The sequence below is a fragment of the Alnus glutinosa genome, chromosome 12, assembly GCF_958979055.1.
Source record: "Alnus glutinosa chromosome 12, dhAlnGlut1.1, whole genome shotgun sequence".
In the NCBI taxonomy this organism is placed as follows: Eukaryota; Viridiplantae; Streptophyta; class Magnoliopsida; order Fagales; family Betulaceae; genus Alnus; species Alnus glutinosa.
Window position 1 is genome coordinate 711,959 of NC_084897.1, and position 21,119 is coordinate 733,077.

A 21,119-nucleotide genomic window follows, 5' to 3' on the forward strand; every position below is an offset into this window, starting at 1 on the left:
CTAGATCCAGTGGTGGTAGTGCCCCTTCTATTTTTTTGGACTATGAGGATTTTGTTTTGTTGTTTTTCTTTTGTTTTTGGCAGGAAAACACCTAGTGAGGTGCCGGAGGAGGAGTGGTGCTCCCTTCGTGGCGTCGGTGGCAGCGTTGGCTGTTCTTCAACGTTTTAAGCATGTCGTGAGCCCAAATTTGTGAAACTCCACTATCCTCTGATCGACACGCGCCTCTCAATTTTGGTCACTGAGGTCTTCTGGTCTAGTTGCTGGTTACTATGGCCAGAAAGATGGTCAGTGTTTGGCGCGTAGCCCTCATGCGCTAAGGTTTATTGTCATTTTGGGACGTGCGTGAGGGCCACGCTCTGTTCCTTTTGTCGTGGTTTGGTGGCGTCCATTGGCTTTTGGTGGTTGATGTCGGTGGAGTGTCTTCCGAATATGGCATGTGTGTTACACGCGCCGTTTCGAGGGGCGTTTCTTCTTCTCTGTTTGTAGCTCCGTTTGAGTGGTTTTTTTTGCTTGTTAATATATTGGTCTGAGCCTGGCTCAGCTTGAGGTACACACATTTATGGTGTTGTTCTGTGTACACCTGTTGGTGGTAATTTGTACCTATTCCGGATGTTGAATGAAAGTTTCACTTCCGCCTAAAAAAAAAAAAAACAATAGAATATAATAACTTTCACATGTCAGATTCTCCAATTAATTGTTTAGATTTATAAACTATAATAACCAATATTTTCAATATTTAATAACCATAATATCAAAATTACAATACCATTTATATTAGGAATTGAACTTAGAAAACTAACTTAAAAAAGTGCGACTTGAGTTAAGTGGTATTGCACAATTGTACCACTTATGTGTTGCGAATTAATTATTGTTCTGTGTTATAAAAATCAGATTAAATCAACAATTTTCAAAATCAAAATTTTATTATACTGTAAAGTAAAAACTAAAATAATAATAATAATAAAAAACAGTCAACAAAATATTCAATAATCACTAAGCAAACCATTTACCCTTACCCATTTTTTCTTTTTTAATTAACCCATTAACTCTACTTGGACCACTTTTCCAACCCCCAGCTTTCAAGCCATTATTCACAAATATCATGATTCAAAGAGACAAAACTTACTCACAAATTATAATATGATAAATTGACAATAATTTTGCTTTTACACCTTTTTTTATTTAAAAGTTAAAACTTTCTCAAATTTCAAATACCACTTTAAACATTATTATAATTTATCAACAACACAAATTAGTCACACAAATGAGACAAAATTTGTCTTCACTTTTTCTTCGTAATTCACTTCTCACTGTTCAATAATTTTGTACAAAATTTGAGTCTTTTACTAGACTCTTCTCCTTCGGTCAGTATAATTTTTTTAAAAAATATTTTCTATAATTCTATTTTACTCTCTTACTCTTCTCTAGACAACTAGACACTTCTGACTTCCCTAAACTCTTCAGACTCTTCTCCTATTTTCTTTTGTACTGATCTTCTCTAGACTTTTCTCCTATTTTCTTTTGTACTTCTAAACTTTTCTCCATTTTTCTCAATACTCTCTTTCTCCTATCTCTTCTTCTAAAACTAAAAGCCAATCATCCTCTTCACTTCTTTTTTAGACTTCAATTCATGTTTTTAGTTTAATTTCCCCCCCTAAGGGCGTAAGTCACGTTTTCAGTTATCTTCTTCACCATATGACCAGAAAAAATAAACAAAATATTAAGGTTTTGAGAAATTACAAAGTTAAAATGAAGCGGAAGCACTTAAGGATGAAGCAATAGCTGACGGCTGTGGGATCAGAGACATCAAGGTTTAAGAATGCTTTTTCTAAGTTTAATTGGGTAAGGTGATTTTTTTTTTTTTTGAAATTTTGTACTCTTTTTTTTTTTTTTTTTTTTTTTTTGCTTGTCCTATAGAATGTAGTTTGGCGGCTTTTTTTTTTTAGGTTTAATTGGGAAAGGCAAATTGGCTTCTTTTATTTTATTTTTTTATAGCAATTATGTGGATTGTAGATGGCTTTTCTTCTTTCTTTTTTTTTTCTTTTTTTTTTTTTAGGTTTATTTAGTTAAGGAAAAAAAAAAAAATTAATTGGGTAAGGGCCAACATAATTTTTTTTTAGAAGGGCCAGTAAGTTTTTGAGAAGGGGCCAATGGGCTAATATATATATATATATATATATATATATATATATATATATATATATATTTAAAAAAAAAAATTAATCCTTATAATTTTAATGGGAGGGGGCCAAATCATTTTATTTTTTTTTCAAATAAGGATTAAAGTATATATATAAAGCCAAATTTTAAGTAAATTAAACTAAACCTAGTTTTTATATTTTTATTATTCCCTTCAAATTAAAAATCGTGACTATTAGCCCGTGGAGCACATGCATTTAGCCTGGGTTTAGTTATAGAAAAAATCAAATTTAGTCTCTATTTTTTATGCAAATTTTCAATCTCAACAATTAGGTCTTTAAGTTTTTATATGATTTTAAATAAATTTCTCCGGACAATTGTTCATGTGGCGTACCATTAATTGATTGGAAGATAAGTGTACCATTAATTGATTGGAAGATAAGTTTACTCATAGACCTATTTGATATCAGATAAAAACTCAAGGATTTATTTGCGGAAATTGAAAACTGCATGAAAATTTAAAGACTAAATTTGATTTTTCCTTTTGATTAAAGTTAAGAGTTTTCATTTGTAAATAGAAGAGTAGAATAAATAAGGAGATTGGAGCTGCTATTTGTTGAATTTGGGTGTTAAATTACAGCTTATACCAAAAGCTTAAAGCCTTAAACCTTGAGAAGAGGCATATTTTGGTGTACATATAGAAAAAATTCCTTTTCCCTTTTTATCAGCAAACTTTCTTTTGGGTCTTTGATTATCAGCTACTTTAAGCCCAAGCGTTGGTTTTCGCATCAAGTTTTCTGACCTGGTCCAATCCTCCTACGAAATGTCCCTCGGCCTCAGCCATGCATGTTGAGTTGATTACTACTTCCCTCCCCCCCTCCGTCACTTGGTAACAATCTAGCCAAACCCGATCAGAGTTGTATATTATCCCCGCTTTCGCAAGTACATGAGTGGCGGAATTCGCTTCCCTTTTAGTATGACAAATGTCACAAATCTTCCAACTCGGAAGATATCGAAGAGCTTCATGAGTATCTGCCATAATGTGTCCAAACTTGCTCCAATTCAAGCCAGATTTGTTGATGGCATTAATCACTTGAAGTGAGTCCCCTTCCAAAATGGTGCGATCCATACCCCTGTTTGTGCCTAATTCTAGAGCACACAAGACAGCCAAAGATTCAGCTACAACTGGTTCTACTAGAAAATGAGCAGATTTACAAACTGCAGCTACTACTCTATCGCTAGAGTCACGAATGAGAAAGCCAAAACCAATTGTGCCTTGGTGAGAATCTAGTGCGGCATCACAATTTATCTTGAGAAACCTGGAGGTGGAGGAGTCCACCTAGCTTGACCAGCCCGTCCCTGTAGGGCGTGGAATTCATCACAGTCTCTTGTGTATCCAGAGTTGCTTGGTAGTCTGCAATGAAAGCCACTGCCGAACTGACCAAAACGTAGGGGTGTGTACATTCACCACCATGAACAATTGAATTACGTCTAAACCATAGTCTTCGAGCAACTTCAGCATAAGTCTCAACATCTGTAGCCGAACACCTATTGAATAGGTACTCCATCACTTCAACAAAGGTCCTGCTAGCAACACTACTCCTTTGCACTTGTCTTCCGCAAACTCCCCAAGCATCAGAGGCTGAAGGGCAGTCCCATAAAATGTGTCTTGCTGTTTCCTCTTCCTGTAGACAAAACACGCATAAAGGATCTAAAGCAATACATTTCTTGCGTTAATTGTCTTTAGTAGGGAGAATGTTGTGACATGCCCCCCAAACAAACATCTTAACCGGGTTTGGGACCTTCATCCCCCAAATAAACTTCCATAGGGGCCGTGGATCCGGTTTGTAAGAGCCCTCTCCCCGCTACACCTCTTGTCGTTGCTTTTCCAAATAGCACGCGCTTCGAACTGTGAAAGCACTGGTTGTGGACCCCCACCCAATGAGCAAATCTGGCTGACCATATTTGCTTAGAGGTATAGAGGAAATAACCTCTACTTCCTCCGGGCTAAAAACTGAATGGAGAAGCGGTAGATTCCACCATTTAGTCTCAAGGTCAATGAGTGCACTAACGTTTGCATTCGTCGGGAGGAACTTTATTAGAGACTGGACTGCTGTCGTCGGGGTTGATAGCCAATTGTCTCCCCAAATCTGGACAGAATTGCCATTCCCAACCCCCCAAATCATACCTTGCTTAAGAAGATCTTTTGAGGAGAAAATACTACGTCATGCAAATGATGGTTTTCAACCAAGAGTAGACCCCAAAAATATGCACCCCGATTGTATTTTGCTTGTAAAATCTGACCAGCCAAGCTGTCGGGATTATGAATAAGCCTCCAACCCTGTTTAGCTAACAAGACGGTATTAAAATACCTCAACTCCCGGAATCCCATACCACCCTCCGATTTAGAACAACCCAACTTCTCCCATCTCAACCAATTGATCTTGGAGGTATTCTCTTTGTGGCCCCACTAGAATTTTCATCATAGAATTGATCTCCGTGCAAAGCACCAACGGAAAAAGGAACACACTCATGCAATACGTTGAGATGGCCTGGATGACGGCCTTAAGGAGGACCTCCTTTCCATTCTGAGACAGGAATTTTGTCTTCTAGTCATGCAACCGCTTTCAAACTTTGTCCTTGATACTCTTGAACTCCAGCATCCTCGATTTTCCCACAAGAGCTAGAAGACCCAAGTACTTATCATAGCGCCGAGTGCTAGGGACATCTGATAGACGAAAAATGCAATCACAAGCCTTTTGACTTGTGTTCCTGCTGAAAAAAAAAAGGGAGGTTTTTTCTTTGTTTAACTGCTGACCTGAGGCTCTTTCATAACACTCTAGGAGTCGAGACATCTTCTCCCAATCTCTTGCGATAGCCCTCCAAAACAATAAACTGTCATCCGCAAAAAATAAGTAGTTCAAATGACAGCCCTTAGGAGAGGAAGGACCCCTTGTTAACCGTCCTGAGTGGGCAGCTTGCGACAGCATGGTACTCAGAGCTTATGCACAAAGAATGAAGAGATAAGGACTAAGGAGAGAGAGAATCCCCTTGCTGGATCCCTCGAGTAGGTTGGAAGGATTATGTTGGATGCCCATTTATAAGTATTGAGAAAGTGACTGAGGATATGCATTGCATGATCAAGCCACGCCATTTTGGTGCAAAACCCATCATTCGCATGACTGCTTTCAAAAAAGACCATCCCACCCTATCATATGCCTTACTCATGTCAAGTTTTATAGCAACGTATCCTATTTTACCCCAATGACGTGTTTGCATAGAATGCAATGTCTCATACACTGCAAGTATATATCAAATATCAGACAGCCGGAGATAAAGACACTTTGATTCTCCGAAATGATAAAAGGAAGAACCTATTTAAGCCTTTTTACCAAGACCTTAGAAGTGATCTTGTAAATGACATTACATAGGCTAATGGGGCAGTGTCAGCCACAAATAGGGGTTTTGTTTTTTTGGGTACTAAAACAATGTGGGTAGCATTGATATCCTTATCCATGATTCCTGAATTAAGAAAATTAAAGATAGCATGACAAACCTTGTTAAAGACATATCTACCCCTCAGCTAGATATGTCTTCTCGAGATACAGTTCCTAATTCTATGCGCTCTCAAGATGAAGATAAAACCTAGATGATAGGAACTAGTGATAAGATAATATTTTGAATTCAAATACTCAGATCAGATTGTAGTGTTTCATTCCTATCATAACTGTAGTCTCCTAAACTCATGCAACTATGTTCTAGTTTCTCTATATATACAAACAGCCTCTACCAACATTTGGTAAGGTAGCACAAAGCATAAACACAAGATCCTCATATTTTATATGGTTATTATCTTATCACTAGTTCCTATAATCTAGGTTTTATCTTCATCTTGAGAGCGCATAGAATTAGGAACTGTATCTCGAGAAGACATATCTAGCTGAGGGGTAGATATGTCTTTAACAAACCTCATCTCCAATGGTTGCCCAATTGTGCTGATAAAAGGAAGCTGAAAAACCATCGGACCTGAGGCTTTAAGTGGCCCCATATGCTGTAAAGGGTGGCTGACCTCCTCAAGTATACACGGCTTCAGCAATTCTTCATTCATTTCGGGAGTAATTCGGCTATCCATCCCTGAAAGGCACCTCTCCACATCTGCACAGGAGTTGGATTGAAAGAGGTGTTGGTAGTACTGCAGGAATGCTTCTTCAATGGCTGGCTGGTCTGTGTGAAGCTCCCCATCCGTGTCTTGAATAGAGTGTATCAGATTTTTCTTCCTCCTTTGATTCACACAAGCATGGAAAAAATTGGAATTTTTGTCGCCAAATTGAAGCCAGTTTTGCTTCGCTCTCTGTTGCCACTTGGTGTCATCCAATTCAATCAGCTCGTTGACTTCTCCTTGGAGCTGTACCATTTGATCCATATCACCTGCAATGTCGTCATCCTGGAGTGCCCTAAGCTAGGAGGACTTCTGCGAGATTAGGGACTCTGTTGGGTCATCATTTTTCTTCCTCCAAACTTTACACCTATGCTGACTCTTATGGATTTTAGCCTTCAACACTCCCCCAATCAGCACGTCCTACTACCTCTCCGCCAGGCCTCATAACGGAACACTCCTTTACGCCTCATATGCCCACCAGAAATGTTTTGAAGAGAAACAAAGAGTGGAGCATGATCCAAACTGCGTGCAGCTAGGACTTCCACAAAAAGTTGAGGAAATTGTTGGGCAAAGGATATACTCTCCAATGCAAGATCAAGCCTCTCTTTAGTGAAGCAACAGTCTTTCCTCCGGTTCAACCAAGTGTATTTTGGACACAAAAATCCCATATCTTCCAAGTTACAATGCTCTATCGTTCTTTGAAAGGCCCTCATTTGTGACCGAGCTCGTCGAGCACCCTCCCATTTTTCAGAATCTACAAGAATTTCGTTGAAATCTCAACACATAACCATGCATACAGAGAAACTGTAGCAAGATGTTTCAAAAGCCCCCATGATTCTTTTCACTTGCTCACTTCCGGGTGTCCGTAGAACCCCGTGAATTTCCAATTCAGGTCGTGAGCTTCCGAGTAAACAACCCCAGTTATATGCCTCAAACTGTAATTTTGTATTGTCACCCTAAATTCCTCCTTCCAAAGCAAAGTCAGCCCTCCACTTCTACCATTACTATCCACTACAAATAAGCAATCATAACCGAGCTTCACCTTGAGAAATTCCAATCGGGTAAAATGTGACTTGGTGTCCATTAAGAAAACCATGTCGGGTCACTTTTCCTTTACCAATCAGCAAAGGTCCTGAATTGTCCGGGGGTTACCAAGTTCTCAGCAGTTTCAGCTTAGAAGACTCATGATGAATGGCGGGGTTGGGGACCAGCCACCATCGATAAGTTCTTTTTTTTTGTAAGTAAGAGATTAATTTTATTAAAAAAGCGTAAGGCAACCCTTAGTACACTGAAAGTATACAGGGAAGGCCTCTGTTCACCGACCCTTCTTCCCCGAGCCATCTCGTACCTCTTGATCTCCAATGCTACCCTTCTTCCCTCTTTTCCTTCGCATAACTAGATGAGAATCTTGCACAGGAGAAGTAGTCAACTCTCCTCAAGATTGCCTTCTCCAATTAGATCCCTTACTTGGGGAGTTGATACTGCTACATTTCTGGCTAAATGAATGATTAGCCCCGCACCCTTGCAACAAAACCCCTTGATCGTGTTCACCATCCACAGGTCTTGAGTACCACCCACGTTAGCTAGGCCTCTGTGCTTTTGCGCCCTTGCAAAAACAGGTCCTTCAAATTCTCTTGGAGGCAGTTGATGCAATATCTCTTGACTTCCCATTAATCCTCTTAAAGAGCCATCCATAAATGCCACCTGTTCAGAAAGATCCTCAGCCGTTAACTCCCCTAAATTCGAACTTTGAGATACCTGCACGTCATCTCGACCCCCTTGATTTTTTGGCCCTAAAGAAACAGGCCCTTCAAACTCCCTTGGAGACGGTTGATGCAGAATATTCAAACTCCCTTCTAAATCGCCTGAGGAGCCAGCAGAATTGGCGCCTTGATTTGAAAATACTGTAGCCGTTACCTCCCCCATTTTCGAATGGTTAGAATCCTGCATGGGCACATCACCTTGAGACACGACTGATTTTCCCTTCTGCATGGGAGCGATTACCTTAGCCACGTAACTGCTCCGCACTCGAGTTTCTGACCCATCAGAGAACCGCTTCCAGTCGCCGCTGCATGCCTCCCTGGAGGAGAGTTCACCTTGGGGTCCGCCAGAAGCATCCCCTGCTTTTCTGCCTGAATACTCCTCCAGAGCGTGCTCTGGCCTCTGGAAAGCATAGTCTCTCCCAGTCCAACCCTTGCCAAAGCCTGGACGTTTAGGCGTTGAGGAGGCTCGAAGCCATGCACCAAATTGAGACCTTGAAGCATCTCACTGCTTAGAGTAACTATTTCGACCCAAACAACCTGCCACCCCATGGCGTATAATATCACACTGGAAACAGAACTTAGGTAGCCTCTCATACTGAAAAGCTATCCAAGTAGATTCACCATTAAATTTCAGAACTCGTCCCCTTGCAAGAGGCTTAGAGAGGTCCAAACAAATTCGTACTCGGAGGTACTCCCCCCAACCAACCCCATCTTCGTCCATCTCAACCTCCTCCACTTGTCCCACCGAACTGCCAATCTGAACTCCAATAGTTTCACACATGCATGCTAAAGGCAAATGAAACATGCTTTAGCATGAAACATGCGGACCCAAAAAGAAGCCTTCTCAAACTCCATCCTAGCAGGAGCGATAGAGCCATTGAAGTCTTCAACAGAAAACAAGTGTCCTTCAAAAACCCAAGTTCGGCTTTCGAGAACTGAGAACTCTTGCCTTAATCCACACATGCTCGAACTCCACAAGAAACAGGTTGTCACCTAGATTTTTGAACACCATTGTTCCAGAAGGTTTCCACCCCTTGATCAACGTAGATTTTAAAGCATCTTTGCCTATAATTCGATCAGCCAGCAACTTGCCCACCAGGCATGATTTGCCACGATCAGCAATGTTGTTCAACCCCTGGTCTGACGCCTCCACCGCCAGATTCTCCTCCTCTGAGAGTGAGAAAATTTTCCAAAGATTCAAGAGATCCTCTGACATGGCAATACCATAGAGAAACTTGTCTCCAAAGATGAAACTCGCATGGAAGTAGATTGAAACCAAACGCCTTCTCAGTCCCCCAAACCCCAGGTATAAACAAAAGACTGATTATTTTATACATTAAGCATATTTTTCTCTCATAAGCTAATTTAGGCATCGAAGCGAGACCCCTAGAAGGGTCTCTTAGTTATAGTTGTTTTACAGTAATCATTGGAGTGTGAAGAACATCGAAAAAATGTGTCGTTCACATTGTACCAAAAACTATCCTAACAATCTATGAGGACTTATTTTTTTTTTTTTAAAATGAATCATCACAGTGGCACAACTACTTGTAGCTCAGTCAACATATAATATATATCCCACAATATGTACCTGATATATAGAGTCACATCTATGCAATGGAACACATAGACAAACGTAGTCTAGTTAGCGAAAAACACATCTGTTAATTACACAAAAGAGCCATAACAACGTTTATCTGTTTAAGGCTTCAACATGAGTTATTAATTACATAGCAAAAGGATGGCTCATCAAATACATGTGTCACATGAGACATGAGCTATATACAAAAAAATACAAAAAGGGACCTTTCGAGTCCGACTCATTTACGACCCCAGCGAAATGCCTCAGTCGTAGTATTCCAAGTATTTTGCTACAAGGTCGTCGTCGTCGATGTCTGCGATACCTGCAGCCAAAGGAACATCATCTATACAGTCATGATGTTACCCACGTCCGTACAGGTGAAAGTATGAGTTCACCACCTCAGCAGTATAAAACTGAGGTCTCAACAGTATAATACTCACTAAGTTTTCGTAATGAGCCAATCCTTTTATTTGTACCATACGATTACAATAACAGTTACTATGAACATGATGCATTTATTTTAAAATGTAGTGCAGTTGATGGAGTAAACACCGGTACACATAATTTGGAAAGTCTACTACGATATTCACACATACATATATAGCAGTTGACTAAGCTCTGCTTGTATACAAGCATTCCACAACTTTGGGGAATACATGCATACGTGCATCTCTAAGTATAAATCAAAGACCTCAAAGTTTGGTCATGCAAGTATACACATATCCCACAACTTCGAAGGACATAAGTATACAAACACATCCAATCCCGAAAGTCAACGACATCACATCCCGAACATACAAGCATACGTATATCCCACAACTTTGGAGGACACAATTATACTAGCATGTCAAGACATAACATCATTTATATAAAAACAATTGACATCATAACCTGGTCATACAAGCATACATATATCCAATAACTTTGAAGGACATAGGTATACCGGCACATCCAACTTAGACATCACTTAAATCATATGCAATCTAGTCGGTAGAAATATAAATATGCTCATTCCCATTAGGATACATATGCATATTAATACGTTTAGATCAAATCTCAGAAAACATCATTAAATCTCATGTCGTGCAATGCAGTCATAATAAAGGACTAACTTTGACCCATATTAGCATCATACGAGTGGCACTAACTTTGGCCCATATTATTGTCATAATAGCGGGACTAACTTAGCCCATATTATTCTTACGGAGAGAAACTTCAGCTCCTCTTTTACAGATTTTACGGAGACAGCTTTGGCTCTAACTTTAGCCCATATTATTCTTACGGAGAGAAACTTCGGCTCCTTCTCTTTTACAGATTTTACGGAGACAACTTTGGCTTCTCAATTATTATATATATATGCTCATGTTATATTCTTTCATGTTCTCTAAATCAAATGGCATCATGTTCTTTTCATAATTTCTCAATATATCATGACAATTTAATAACATGAAACTCAAGAAATCATGCTTCAAAATATCACTTCACAAATATGTCATCAAATTTCATAACATTCTCAATCACAACCCTAGCAGGCACTAAGATACTTCAAAACATATGTCAAATCAATACACTTAAAATATCATCAAAACATAATTCATCAACGCATTTCATGATATAATTGAACATATTGAAAACATCCACAAGCAATAGCAATCATCAAAATAACATTGGCCCAAAATTTCTCAAACATTGCATTTTATTTGCTTAAATCCAAAATAGGTTCTTAGTGAGTAAGATACTCACCTTGACTACAAGCTTTGTTGCTTAAGGAAGAATCTTCTACCAAAGCCTTGCTAAGTATTGATGCATTACCCAATTGTACAACACATTAGCATTTCTAACTCTAGACTCACATTTAGCTTTTAAATTTTTCAAGAGCTATACCCATGAAAAACCCATAAAATTTCTAAGGTTTACTTTTATTATTCAATAATTAATTAGACCAATACATAGAACGCTCATAGGTTTTTAATTAAAAACCTATATTTTATAGAACCCATTAACATTAGGACATAACCCCATATATACTCATTTTCTATGGAACCCATAGATAACCTACAATTAATTAACATTCTAAATGCAATTAATCCACTAATTAATAATCTAGAGTTTAAACACCTAAAAGCCTCAAATTTAACTCAACCCATCAAATTTAGGGTTTATACCCATACATCAACAATTAATAAAATTGAAGTTTTAATCCTTTAATCCATCAACCCATGGCTTAAATAGTGTATAGGAATTTACTATACACAAAAGCCTCAAGCTAATATTAACAATTTAGTCTAACACCCAAAATTGACCTAACTTAGACAAAAATTAGGGATTACAAAATTACCTCAAAATAATCAGTAGATTGGAAGTCTTAGCAACAATAATCGTTACCTAAAGCTCAAAAAACGATGGAAACTTCGATTTGGAACAACACCCATGCCAAAAATCGAATCTCAAGTTGAAGACATGAGTAAGAAGATGAAGAACTCATGAAAGGTAGAGAGGGGAAGAGACTTACAATTCAGCCCAAAAAGCACGAAAATATAGCTTCAAATGTTGAGACCCATAACTTGCCCATAATCAATGTGACAGAACAAGAGAGGAAGGAAGAGCTTGAGAAACAAGAAAAATAGGCTAGTTGTGAGTGAGGACCCAAGAGCTTGCTTTTTTCCTTCTTTTTTTTTTTTTTTTTTTTTTGTGTTTTGAGTTAAGTGAAGCAAAAGTGAAGAGGTGTTGAGTGCAGCACCTGATAAGTGAGAAAAATCAAAGTGGTGTTGTCTTAAGTGTTGAAAAGTCAAAGTGAGAAAAAAAAAAAAAAAAAAAAAAAAAAAAAAAAGAGCAATAATAACAAGAACAATAAAAAAGAAGAATAAGAACAAGAAGAACTGGAGGCGAAAGAATCGGCTATAGTTTCTTTTTTCTTTCTTTAAGACCACCGTGTGCCTTCAATTTCATGAGGACGAGTCAAAAGTGAGAGTGATTCCCATATGTAAGACAACAAGAGGAGACAATGTGCGAGTGTAAATACCAAGAATGCCCTTCTACCTTATGTGAAAATAAGAACAAAGTGGAGCTAAAACTTGTCAATTTACACATGGGCTAAGATGGTAGTTTAATTCTCTTTTACTCATGGGCTACCATTTAAAAGTCCATAGGATTTTATTTTATCACACTAAATAAATAGGCTTATTTTTATTTAATCCTTATGAACCCATTAAATAATTTCTTGGACATTACATCCCTCCCACCTTACGAAAATTTCGTCCTTAAAATTTCAGACTCTACGTCGTTTTATACACATCTAGGCATGCATTTTACTCATAACACCCATGCAAGTATGCAATTTACTCAAAACAATTGTGTGAAAGTGGTATGACAAAGCAATTATATTCGAGTTTACTCGAATAAATGGGGAAATCACTCTCGCATTTGTTGCTCAAGCACCCGCGTGGCTTCCTCAACGCCATGATTTCACCACAGAATTTTCACTAACTGGATAGTTTTGGTCCCCATTTGGTGTTTTTTGCGATCCAACAGCTCTTCATAGGTCAATTTCAGTTGAATATCAAGAGGCTCATCACATGTGAGGGATCCTAGACACATTTCGCACTGAGAGACATGTAAAATGCCACGAATGCCTGCCAATCTAAGGGGTATTATCACCATGCACGCAAATGGCTCACACGTTTTAGCACTTCCACAATCCGCACAATTGCAAACTGGTGTGCCAATCGCTCCATGTGCACTACAAAGTCAATCTCGCATTCACGAGATTTCCCACCTAGTCTATTAGTTGCAACACTAGCTCAAGCTACCTGATAGAACATCTTGCTATCAAGATCTTCCAGCACTTCAAGTCATATATGTTGCCTTATATTTAAGTCTATTCGCAAAGAGACTTGGGTAAATAGTGTGGATTTCACACGCTTCACCATTCACCATAGAGGTAGCTAAAGGCTTGGCTTACTCTAACACTCTTTATTCTTTGAACGTCAGAGAGAAGTGGCGGAGTAGCTCGTACACAAGACCCACAGAATTTTGAACTCTCACATGCCATGAAGTCGGAATTTAACTTTCAACTTGCGACAATCTATGTTTGCTCTACACTTTGATAGTCAAACCTTCCCAAAATAACATCAAAGCTTAGCAAGTTAAACACCAAAGCTCAACATGTTAAACACTGAAGCTAAACCTGCCCAACGCAGGAGCTAGCAGTGTCTTTTTTCCTATAACAATGGGACAAATGTCCACACATTTCCCATACGTTACGGCGGTACCAATAGGAGTGGTCACGCACATGTTTGTTCTAAGGTTTCGGTGCTCATCATGCACGGCTCCACAAATGCATATGAGACACGAAAAATTGGTGACGCGAAAAATGGGTAACACTCAATCAAACCAAATGCATACAATGCTACAAAATAAGAGCATAATACCTGTGGCAGCATTGGCAGCATTCTCATCAGCTTTGACATTTTCCGATGTAAGCATGTACACCCTTGCCTTAGTAGTTGGTCTAGGCTTATTATTGCTTGCTTGAGTCTCTTGGCTCCTTACAGCCGCCGTAGGACAATTTCTGACATAGTGGCCTGGCTTTCCACACCCAAAACATACACCCTCACCCAATCTGCATAGCCCTGGGTGCTTTTTCCCACACTTACTACACTTAGTGACACTAAAGTTGTTCTGACTCACATGAGCACCTTGTCTCCCAAGAGTTCCAGAATCGCTGCTAAAAGACTGTTTCTTTGATGGTGGGGGAGGAGAAGGAGTCCCCAATGAAAGTGACCGCTTCCTATTAACATAGTCAGCGGCCACTTCATGGATCGCTTTCTCAATCATGGTGACATGCCGCACCATCTCGACATAGTCAGTGATTTTGAAGAAAATAATCCTCTCACGGATTCGTGGCGACAAACCGTCGCGGAACCTTTTGGCCTTAGTATTTTCATCGGGGATGAGGTGTGGGGCATACCTCGATAACTTCTGAAATTCAGCTGAGTATTGCTCAACTGTCATATTCCCCTGCTTCAGATCTTGGAAATCTTGTGCACATTGTTGCCTCTGTGCACGAGGAAAGAAACGGTCATTGAATTCTTTCTTGAAACGCTCCCATGAAATGGGAACTCCACGTCCCAACACTTCAGTAAGGAGTGTTTTTCTGGCCTTCCACCAGTCTTGAGCTTCGCCATTTAACTTCAGCCCCGCATAATCGACCTTTTGATCATCGGTGCACCTAAATGCATCAGCACGGTCCTCGAAGGTGGATATCCAATTGTCAGCTGCCAAGGGCCCTTCACTTTCATCAAACATAGGTGAGTTATGCATGAAGTTGGCCAATGAACAACCAACTGTGTTATGATGTTCGCCTTGTCCAGGCATGGCGTCCATCATAGTTGTCATGAATTGGGTAAAAGTGGCAAAAAACTGAGTCTGGACAGGCATCTGAGGAGGCAGAGGAGGTGGTGGAGGTGAGTCACCGCCATACAACGGCATTGCGCTTGAGGCTCTTGATATGCTCGGCTCATTTGTGGATTTTTGAGTATGTTCCCCTTTGCATTTGTTATCACCACCAACTCTACCAGAACTAGGAGGTCTTTGATTTCCAAGAGAAATGTTTTCAGAATTGCCGGCCGTCATGGGTTGGCTTAACTGAATGGGTTTAGAAACTGGGTATTGTGACGTTTTATGATTAGAGGTAAGGTAACCATTAGCAAACTGTGATGACTCACCACTCGAAAGCGGGGGTCCTCCAGCAGAGAGGCTCGTCCAAAGCCATAGTGTCTTTGCTGCAGCAATAAGAGGTACAGACGCTTTCTGCGGCTGTGCTAGAAGAATATTATACCTTCTCATGCGCAGCTGATGGAGTGCATTAGAGAAATCCCTGTCACCAGAAATCAGCATAAAGTTCGCGGGAGCAGGGTTGTCTACTGCCCATAACAGCATGTCGACTAAAATCTTCTTGTCACTCGCATCTTTCACACCTGTTACACACATTCACATGTCAATGAAAACAAATACACTTAAAAAAAACATCGCAATCTAATCTTGTAGTCCATCAATCACAGCGAATGGAAGTACAATTAACAATTCTTGAAAACACGAAGCAAACAAAACGTAAGCTTCTGTACGGCAAGAAAAGGAATAAATTTAACTAACGCCTACTAATCAAAACTAGTATTCACATAAATAAGAGTAAAATACCAAATCTTCCTTAAGTTCAATAATCTTCACCGAACACAGCGAAAACAAACCAAATTCTTACTAAAAAAAGAGTGAAAAATTGAATCAAAAATCAAAGATGAAAGATTATTGCAATCGCGGAACACAAAATCTCAACCCTAATTCGCAAAATTAGGGTTCATTCATAGACAAAACGGAAGCGCAGTCGGGAAGTTTCCGATGAACCAATAAACGAACACGAAACACTAGACCTAAAAACAAACAAGAAGAGATAAAATCTAAACCAACAAATATACAGCCACATCCTGTAATGTATTTCTTGTTTTCTGTAATATTGAATACTGAATATAGAAGAAGAAGAATAGAGAAGGATAGAGAAAGATAGAGACTTGATTAACAAGAAACACAAGTCTGGACACTTCGAGAGGTCCAGAATCTCCAAGCTTTATTCAAGGAAAGCCTAAACTCCATGGACACTGTTTACACATTGACAAATTCGATAATGGTTCACTTCACAGTTGTAACAACCCCCTATCTAACAACCCAGCCCACTGGTTCACAGCAACTAACTCTACAGCTCAGCCCACTAACTCTATTGCAACTAACCTTCTAACAAGGCCAAAGGCCCCTAACCCAATACCCAATACCCAATATCCCTTATATTTATCCCTTACATTCCTCACCCCTTCAAAACACCTTGCCCACAAGGTGTAGTTTTACAAGAAAAGCCAACTTAAGAAAATTCTAAAATGCGCTTAACAAAACACAAAGTACTACAAAAGTACAAATAAAACGCAAGTCTTCTAACTTCACTAAATAGCCACCTGTTTCAACCCATGTGCAAACCTTCACACTTCCCATTACACACAGACCTCTATGCACACAAACCGAATTGCTCTTCTTCTCAGTTCTCAGTATGTTCAAAAGTTGGAAGCAACGTGTGCTACTCCTCGGAATTGAAAGAATCCACACCGCATCACTTCTAGAATGATCTAATAGTGTCTGACACATTGATTTGAAAAGGCTATCCCATTTCATCTTTCCAATGGCCATTAATGTTCATTTACAAAGTCTTCTTCCTACAGCCAACTCGTCACTTTACCTTGTAGAGAACTCTTCACTTCACATCAATGAGCAAAGGATCCTCCTGTGACTCAAATTTTGCCTCAAGCATCATCCGGTACATGCTATTGTACGGCATCAAGTGAAGCCGCTTCCTGATCACCAATCCCTTCGATCTTACCCTCTCATCTCTCATCAGATCGTGAACAACCAGATCTTTGCTTCGGAAACTATGTTCTTCTACCCACTGGCAAGGTTCCCCACCAGTTTTCCAACGCCATCTATGCTTCCACATAACAAAAATCACACAATCTTTAGTCAAGGATTGGAACACAAAGGAGCTCAAAACCAAAAAATTCTGCTGCATCTTTAATGGCTGGGTTGAAGGAGGAATTGATGTCACGAAACGATTCCTGATTCCTGGATCAAAACTCCATTTGACACACCAAAAGAAGAGGATACCATCCTCCAAATCTTTTTCTAGCTTTTTAAAAAACACATTCTCTGCAACCCAATACCGCGCCTCCCCGGGTGAAAAAAAAAAATCAACGTTTTTCTCTAACATATCTTCGACGTCTTTATTGTTTTCTTGAATTATTTTCCGGTCACACGCCTCTTCTTTTTGTTCTTGATTTTTTTTCTTGGTTTTCTTGATTATTGCGGCCACCTCCCACTTCTACCTTCTCAGTAGGTTGATGGAACCCTTCAAACCCGATGGAGTCAATCCCTGCGGCGCTCCCATTCACGGGCAAATTCCCAGCCTCTGGAAACAAGTTTTGAAGTTTATCTTGAATCTCCTTACAATTTTGCTGAGATGCTGAAAAGATTTTATCCAGTCTATCCTGATATGCTGAAAAGATTTTATCCATTCTATCCTGAGATGCTGAAAAGATTTTACCCATTCTCATTTACTTATCAAAAAAAAAAAAAAGATTTTACCCATTCTATCCTGATACTTCTGACAAGTTTTATCCAGAGTTTCCTGAATAAATTGCTGCAGTTTTGCCTCATTCTCAGCTAATTGGGATTCTCTGGTGCCAACCGCCATTTTTTTCCAAGATCAGTGACTAATCTGATACCAATTGTAATGTATATCTTGTTTTCTGTAATATTGAATACTGAATATAGAAGAAGAATAGAGAAGGATAGAGAAAGGTAGAGAAAGATAGAGACTTGATTAACAAGAAACACAAGCCTGGACACTTCGAGAGGTCCAGAATCTCCAAGCTTTATTCAAGGAAAGCCTAAACTCCATGGAAACTGTTTACACATTGACAAATTCGATAATGGTTCACTTCACAGTTGTAATAACCCCCTATCTAACAACCCAGCCCACTGGTTCACAGCAACTAACTCTACAGCTCAACCCACTAACTCTATTGCAACTAATACCCAATATCCCTTATATTTATCCCTTACACATCCATCGACAACAAAGCGGCAGAAAAGCTAAATCAAACCATACTCACAGCAGATGTTTTAGAATCCAAAATCACACAAAAAAAAAGAAAAAAAAGGGCGCAGAAATCGCAAATCTGAGAGAATCCGCAAAAAGTATCGCGGTAGGGTTAGAGAAAGAAGGGTACCGGCGGGGACGTGGTAGAGGGCGATGCCGGTGCTGGAGAGCGCGTGCTGGATGGAGGCGGGGATGCCGTGGGTGTCGCCGTAGGCGGAGATGGAGAGGGGCCCGCAGTAGTTCATCTTCACGAGCGCCGAGCTTATGTTATGCGCGATCGCGTTAGGGTCGCACCCCTTCGGCACCGAGCAGTTCTCTATGTCCCACCACACCGATGTCTTCGCCCCCACGCACTGCGCCTCCGCCATCGACGACGTCGTTCCGTTCACATCCCCAACCGTCCTCGCGCGCAATTATATTACAGCATCAATCAATCAATCACTCGCTCGATTCCACAATTGTCCCTCTCTCTCCCCCCTCTCTCTAATTTTTTGTTCTTTTATATATGAATTGAATTGAAAGGCGATTCTTCGCTTCTTCGTTTCTCCACCGCCGTGTCTGTCTTGGAGTCTCTGCAACTACGTCGTCTAACCCCTTTTTTTTTGTTCTTTGTCTTTGCGAGTAGGCTACTTCGTCCAGGTGCGCTCAAAAGAGGACCATCATCATGGTAAATGGAAATGATTTTTTCTATGTAACATTACCCAATCTTACACCAAGAAACATAGATTTTGAGACCGAGGCATCCATGTGAGTCCTATATACATGAATCTTATTATTAATATATTATGATGTAAGATTAATATAAGGTAATGTGATATAGTTATAACATTTTCCTTTTAAATTTTGATTTTTGTTCAGATCATTTACCATTAATATTATACACCCTACTATTAATTTCACATTATACTCTAATATTTTATATTAATGTTTTGATTTGATTTTATACTTACTGTATTTTTTGAGTAAGAGCATCTCTAGTGAGTTCTTTATTTTAAATTTTTTTATTAAAATTTGGTGAAAACTTAAAAAAGTCTACTCCAACAAGTTTTTTATAGTTTCTTTATTTTGACTCTGATCAAAATTTCACCTCAAATTTAATTCACAAATTTAATGAATTACTCAATATTTTATTATTTTTCATTTGTCTCCCGCCTCTCTCTCTCCTTCACTTTTCCTCTCGGAAGAAGTTCGACCCTTCCCTATTCATTCTGTCTTAATGGACTCAACGCCTGTGTGTGTGTGTGTGTGATGAGAGGGATTTATTGCTGTTGGGTTGGATTCTTCTTGTGCGTGTGTGTGTGTGTGTGTGTGTGATGAGAGGGATTTGTTGCAAATTTGTGTACAATCTCCAATACCCAATTCATTTGTTGGGAAATTTTATCTCTCAACTCTCAATGCCTTTCTTTAAAGAAAAAAAAAAACAAATTTATTTGTGAATACTCTTTTTCTGGATAGAGTTTATTTTACTCATTTGAAGCAACCTTTCGTGGTAGTTAAAGTTGTTAAAGTAGTTGCTCTCAAAATCTATAAAAAATAATATTTGTTTAAAATAAAAAAATATTTATAGAGTTTAATGTACGAAGTTTTTTAAAAGTAATAAAAAAAAGTAGATTCTTGAACTAAAATTTAGAAAAAAATTTAAAAAGTTTACTAGGGATGCTTTAATGCTATAAGTCAATCTTTTGTTATTCTTGTGTCCCTCTAAAAATAATGTGACTTTTAAAATCACCATTGAACTTGTGATTGATCATTATTGAATTTCGATGAAGTAGTAATTTTAAAAGCCACATCTTTCTTTTTTCTTTTTTTTAGATACATGAACAAAATTACAACGGGTAAGAAAATACATAACAAGAAGGGTTGGGCAACCCAAAATTTAAACTAAGAATGAAAGTGCACGAGGATAATGCTTCCAAAGATATAGGATCTTTGGTTTGTAGCACGGATGCCAAAAATCGAGGCCGCTAGTAAATGTGGTAAATGATGTATACAGAGTTTCAAGGACTCAAACATCGAAACATGAGTAAACAACAAGAACTAACGACAAAAAAGGCCCACACAACCAATAAAAACAACACAAACAAAAACATAAGCAACAATAGAGGTCCGGTTCGGGGAAGAGGATTGGGAGTCACCATCGGTGGCGCGTGAGGGACACACGCTGCCGATGGAAGGCCTCTCACCACCCAGGAACACGAAAGTGACTTTTAGAATTACTCATATTTCTTAGTTTTGGCGAGTAATTCTAGATGTTATATCTAATACCCATGTCCCTCTTATGTTCAACTAATAATGATGTGGCTTTTAAAATTACTGTTGGAAATAATCTTACTCCAAGTCAATTGGAGTCTGGCTCCAATAAGAACTACTTGAATTCTGATCAATAGTCCAACTCCTAATTGAACAGAGATAGGACTCCCTTCCAAAATCAAACACCAGAAAATCCTAGTTTAAGTGAGAGTAATAAACCCAATTCGCCCATACCCCAATTATAAACAACATACTGATTATTTTATGCATGAAGTATATTTTTCTCTCATAAGCTAATTTAGGCATTAGAGCGATACCTCTGAAAAGATCTCTTAGTTTTAGTTGTTTTGCAGTAATCGTGGAAGCGTGAAGAACATCGAAGAAATGTGTTGTTCCCACTGTATCGGAAAATAACCTAACAATCTGTGATGACCATTTTTTATTTTTTTTTTACAAACATGAATGGATCATCACAGTGACAAAACTACTTGTTGCTTGGCCAACATATGATACACATCCCATAATATGTATTTG

The 21,119-nt window shown here is 39.0% G+C and overlaps 1 protein-coding gene across 2 annotated transcripts; it reads right to left on the reverse strand.

The window, feature by feature from the left end:
- Positions 1-9,685: 9,685 nt before the first annotated feature.
- Positions 9,686-19,030, reverse strand: LOC133851264 (uncharacterized). Of its 2 annotated transcripts, none has more exons than XM_062287594.1 (3): positions 18,466-19,030; positions 14,071-15,618; positions 9,686-9,983 (listed from the first exon to the last, which is right to left on the reverse strand). In XM_062287594.1, exons 1-3 carry the CDS (start codon positions 18,701-18,703, stop codon positions 9,904-9,906), a joined length of 1,866 nt encoding a protein of 621 aa, XP_062143578.1. In that variant the 5' UTR covers positions 18,704-19,030; the 3' UTR covers positions 9,686-9,903. The 2 variants fall into 2 exon arrangements, with proteins under 2 accessions (XP_062143578.1, XP_062143579.1); XM_062287595.1 differs by having other exon boundaries at positions 9,686-9,962; positions 18,466-19,027.
- Between the last annotated feature and the right edge of the window lie 2,089 nt (positions 19,031-21,119).

What these genes read in the sequence shown, in the direction of transcription:
- LOC133851264 (XM_062287594.1), bottom strand. Translation starts at nt 18,703, where the DNA reads ATGGCGGAGGCGCAGTGCGTGGGGGCGAAGACATCGGTGTGGTGGGAC. An exon ending in CCTCTACCACGTCCCCGCCG is followed by an intron (nt 15,619 to 18,465) that starts GTACCCTTCTTT and finishes TGTGTGTAACAG; the next exon opens with GTGTGAAAGATGCGAGTGAC. An exon ending in TGCTGCCAATGCTGCCACAG is followed by an intron (nt 9,984 to 14,070) that starts GTATTATGCTCT and finishes ATGACTGTATAG; the next exon opens with ATGATGTTCCTTTGGCTGCA.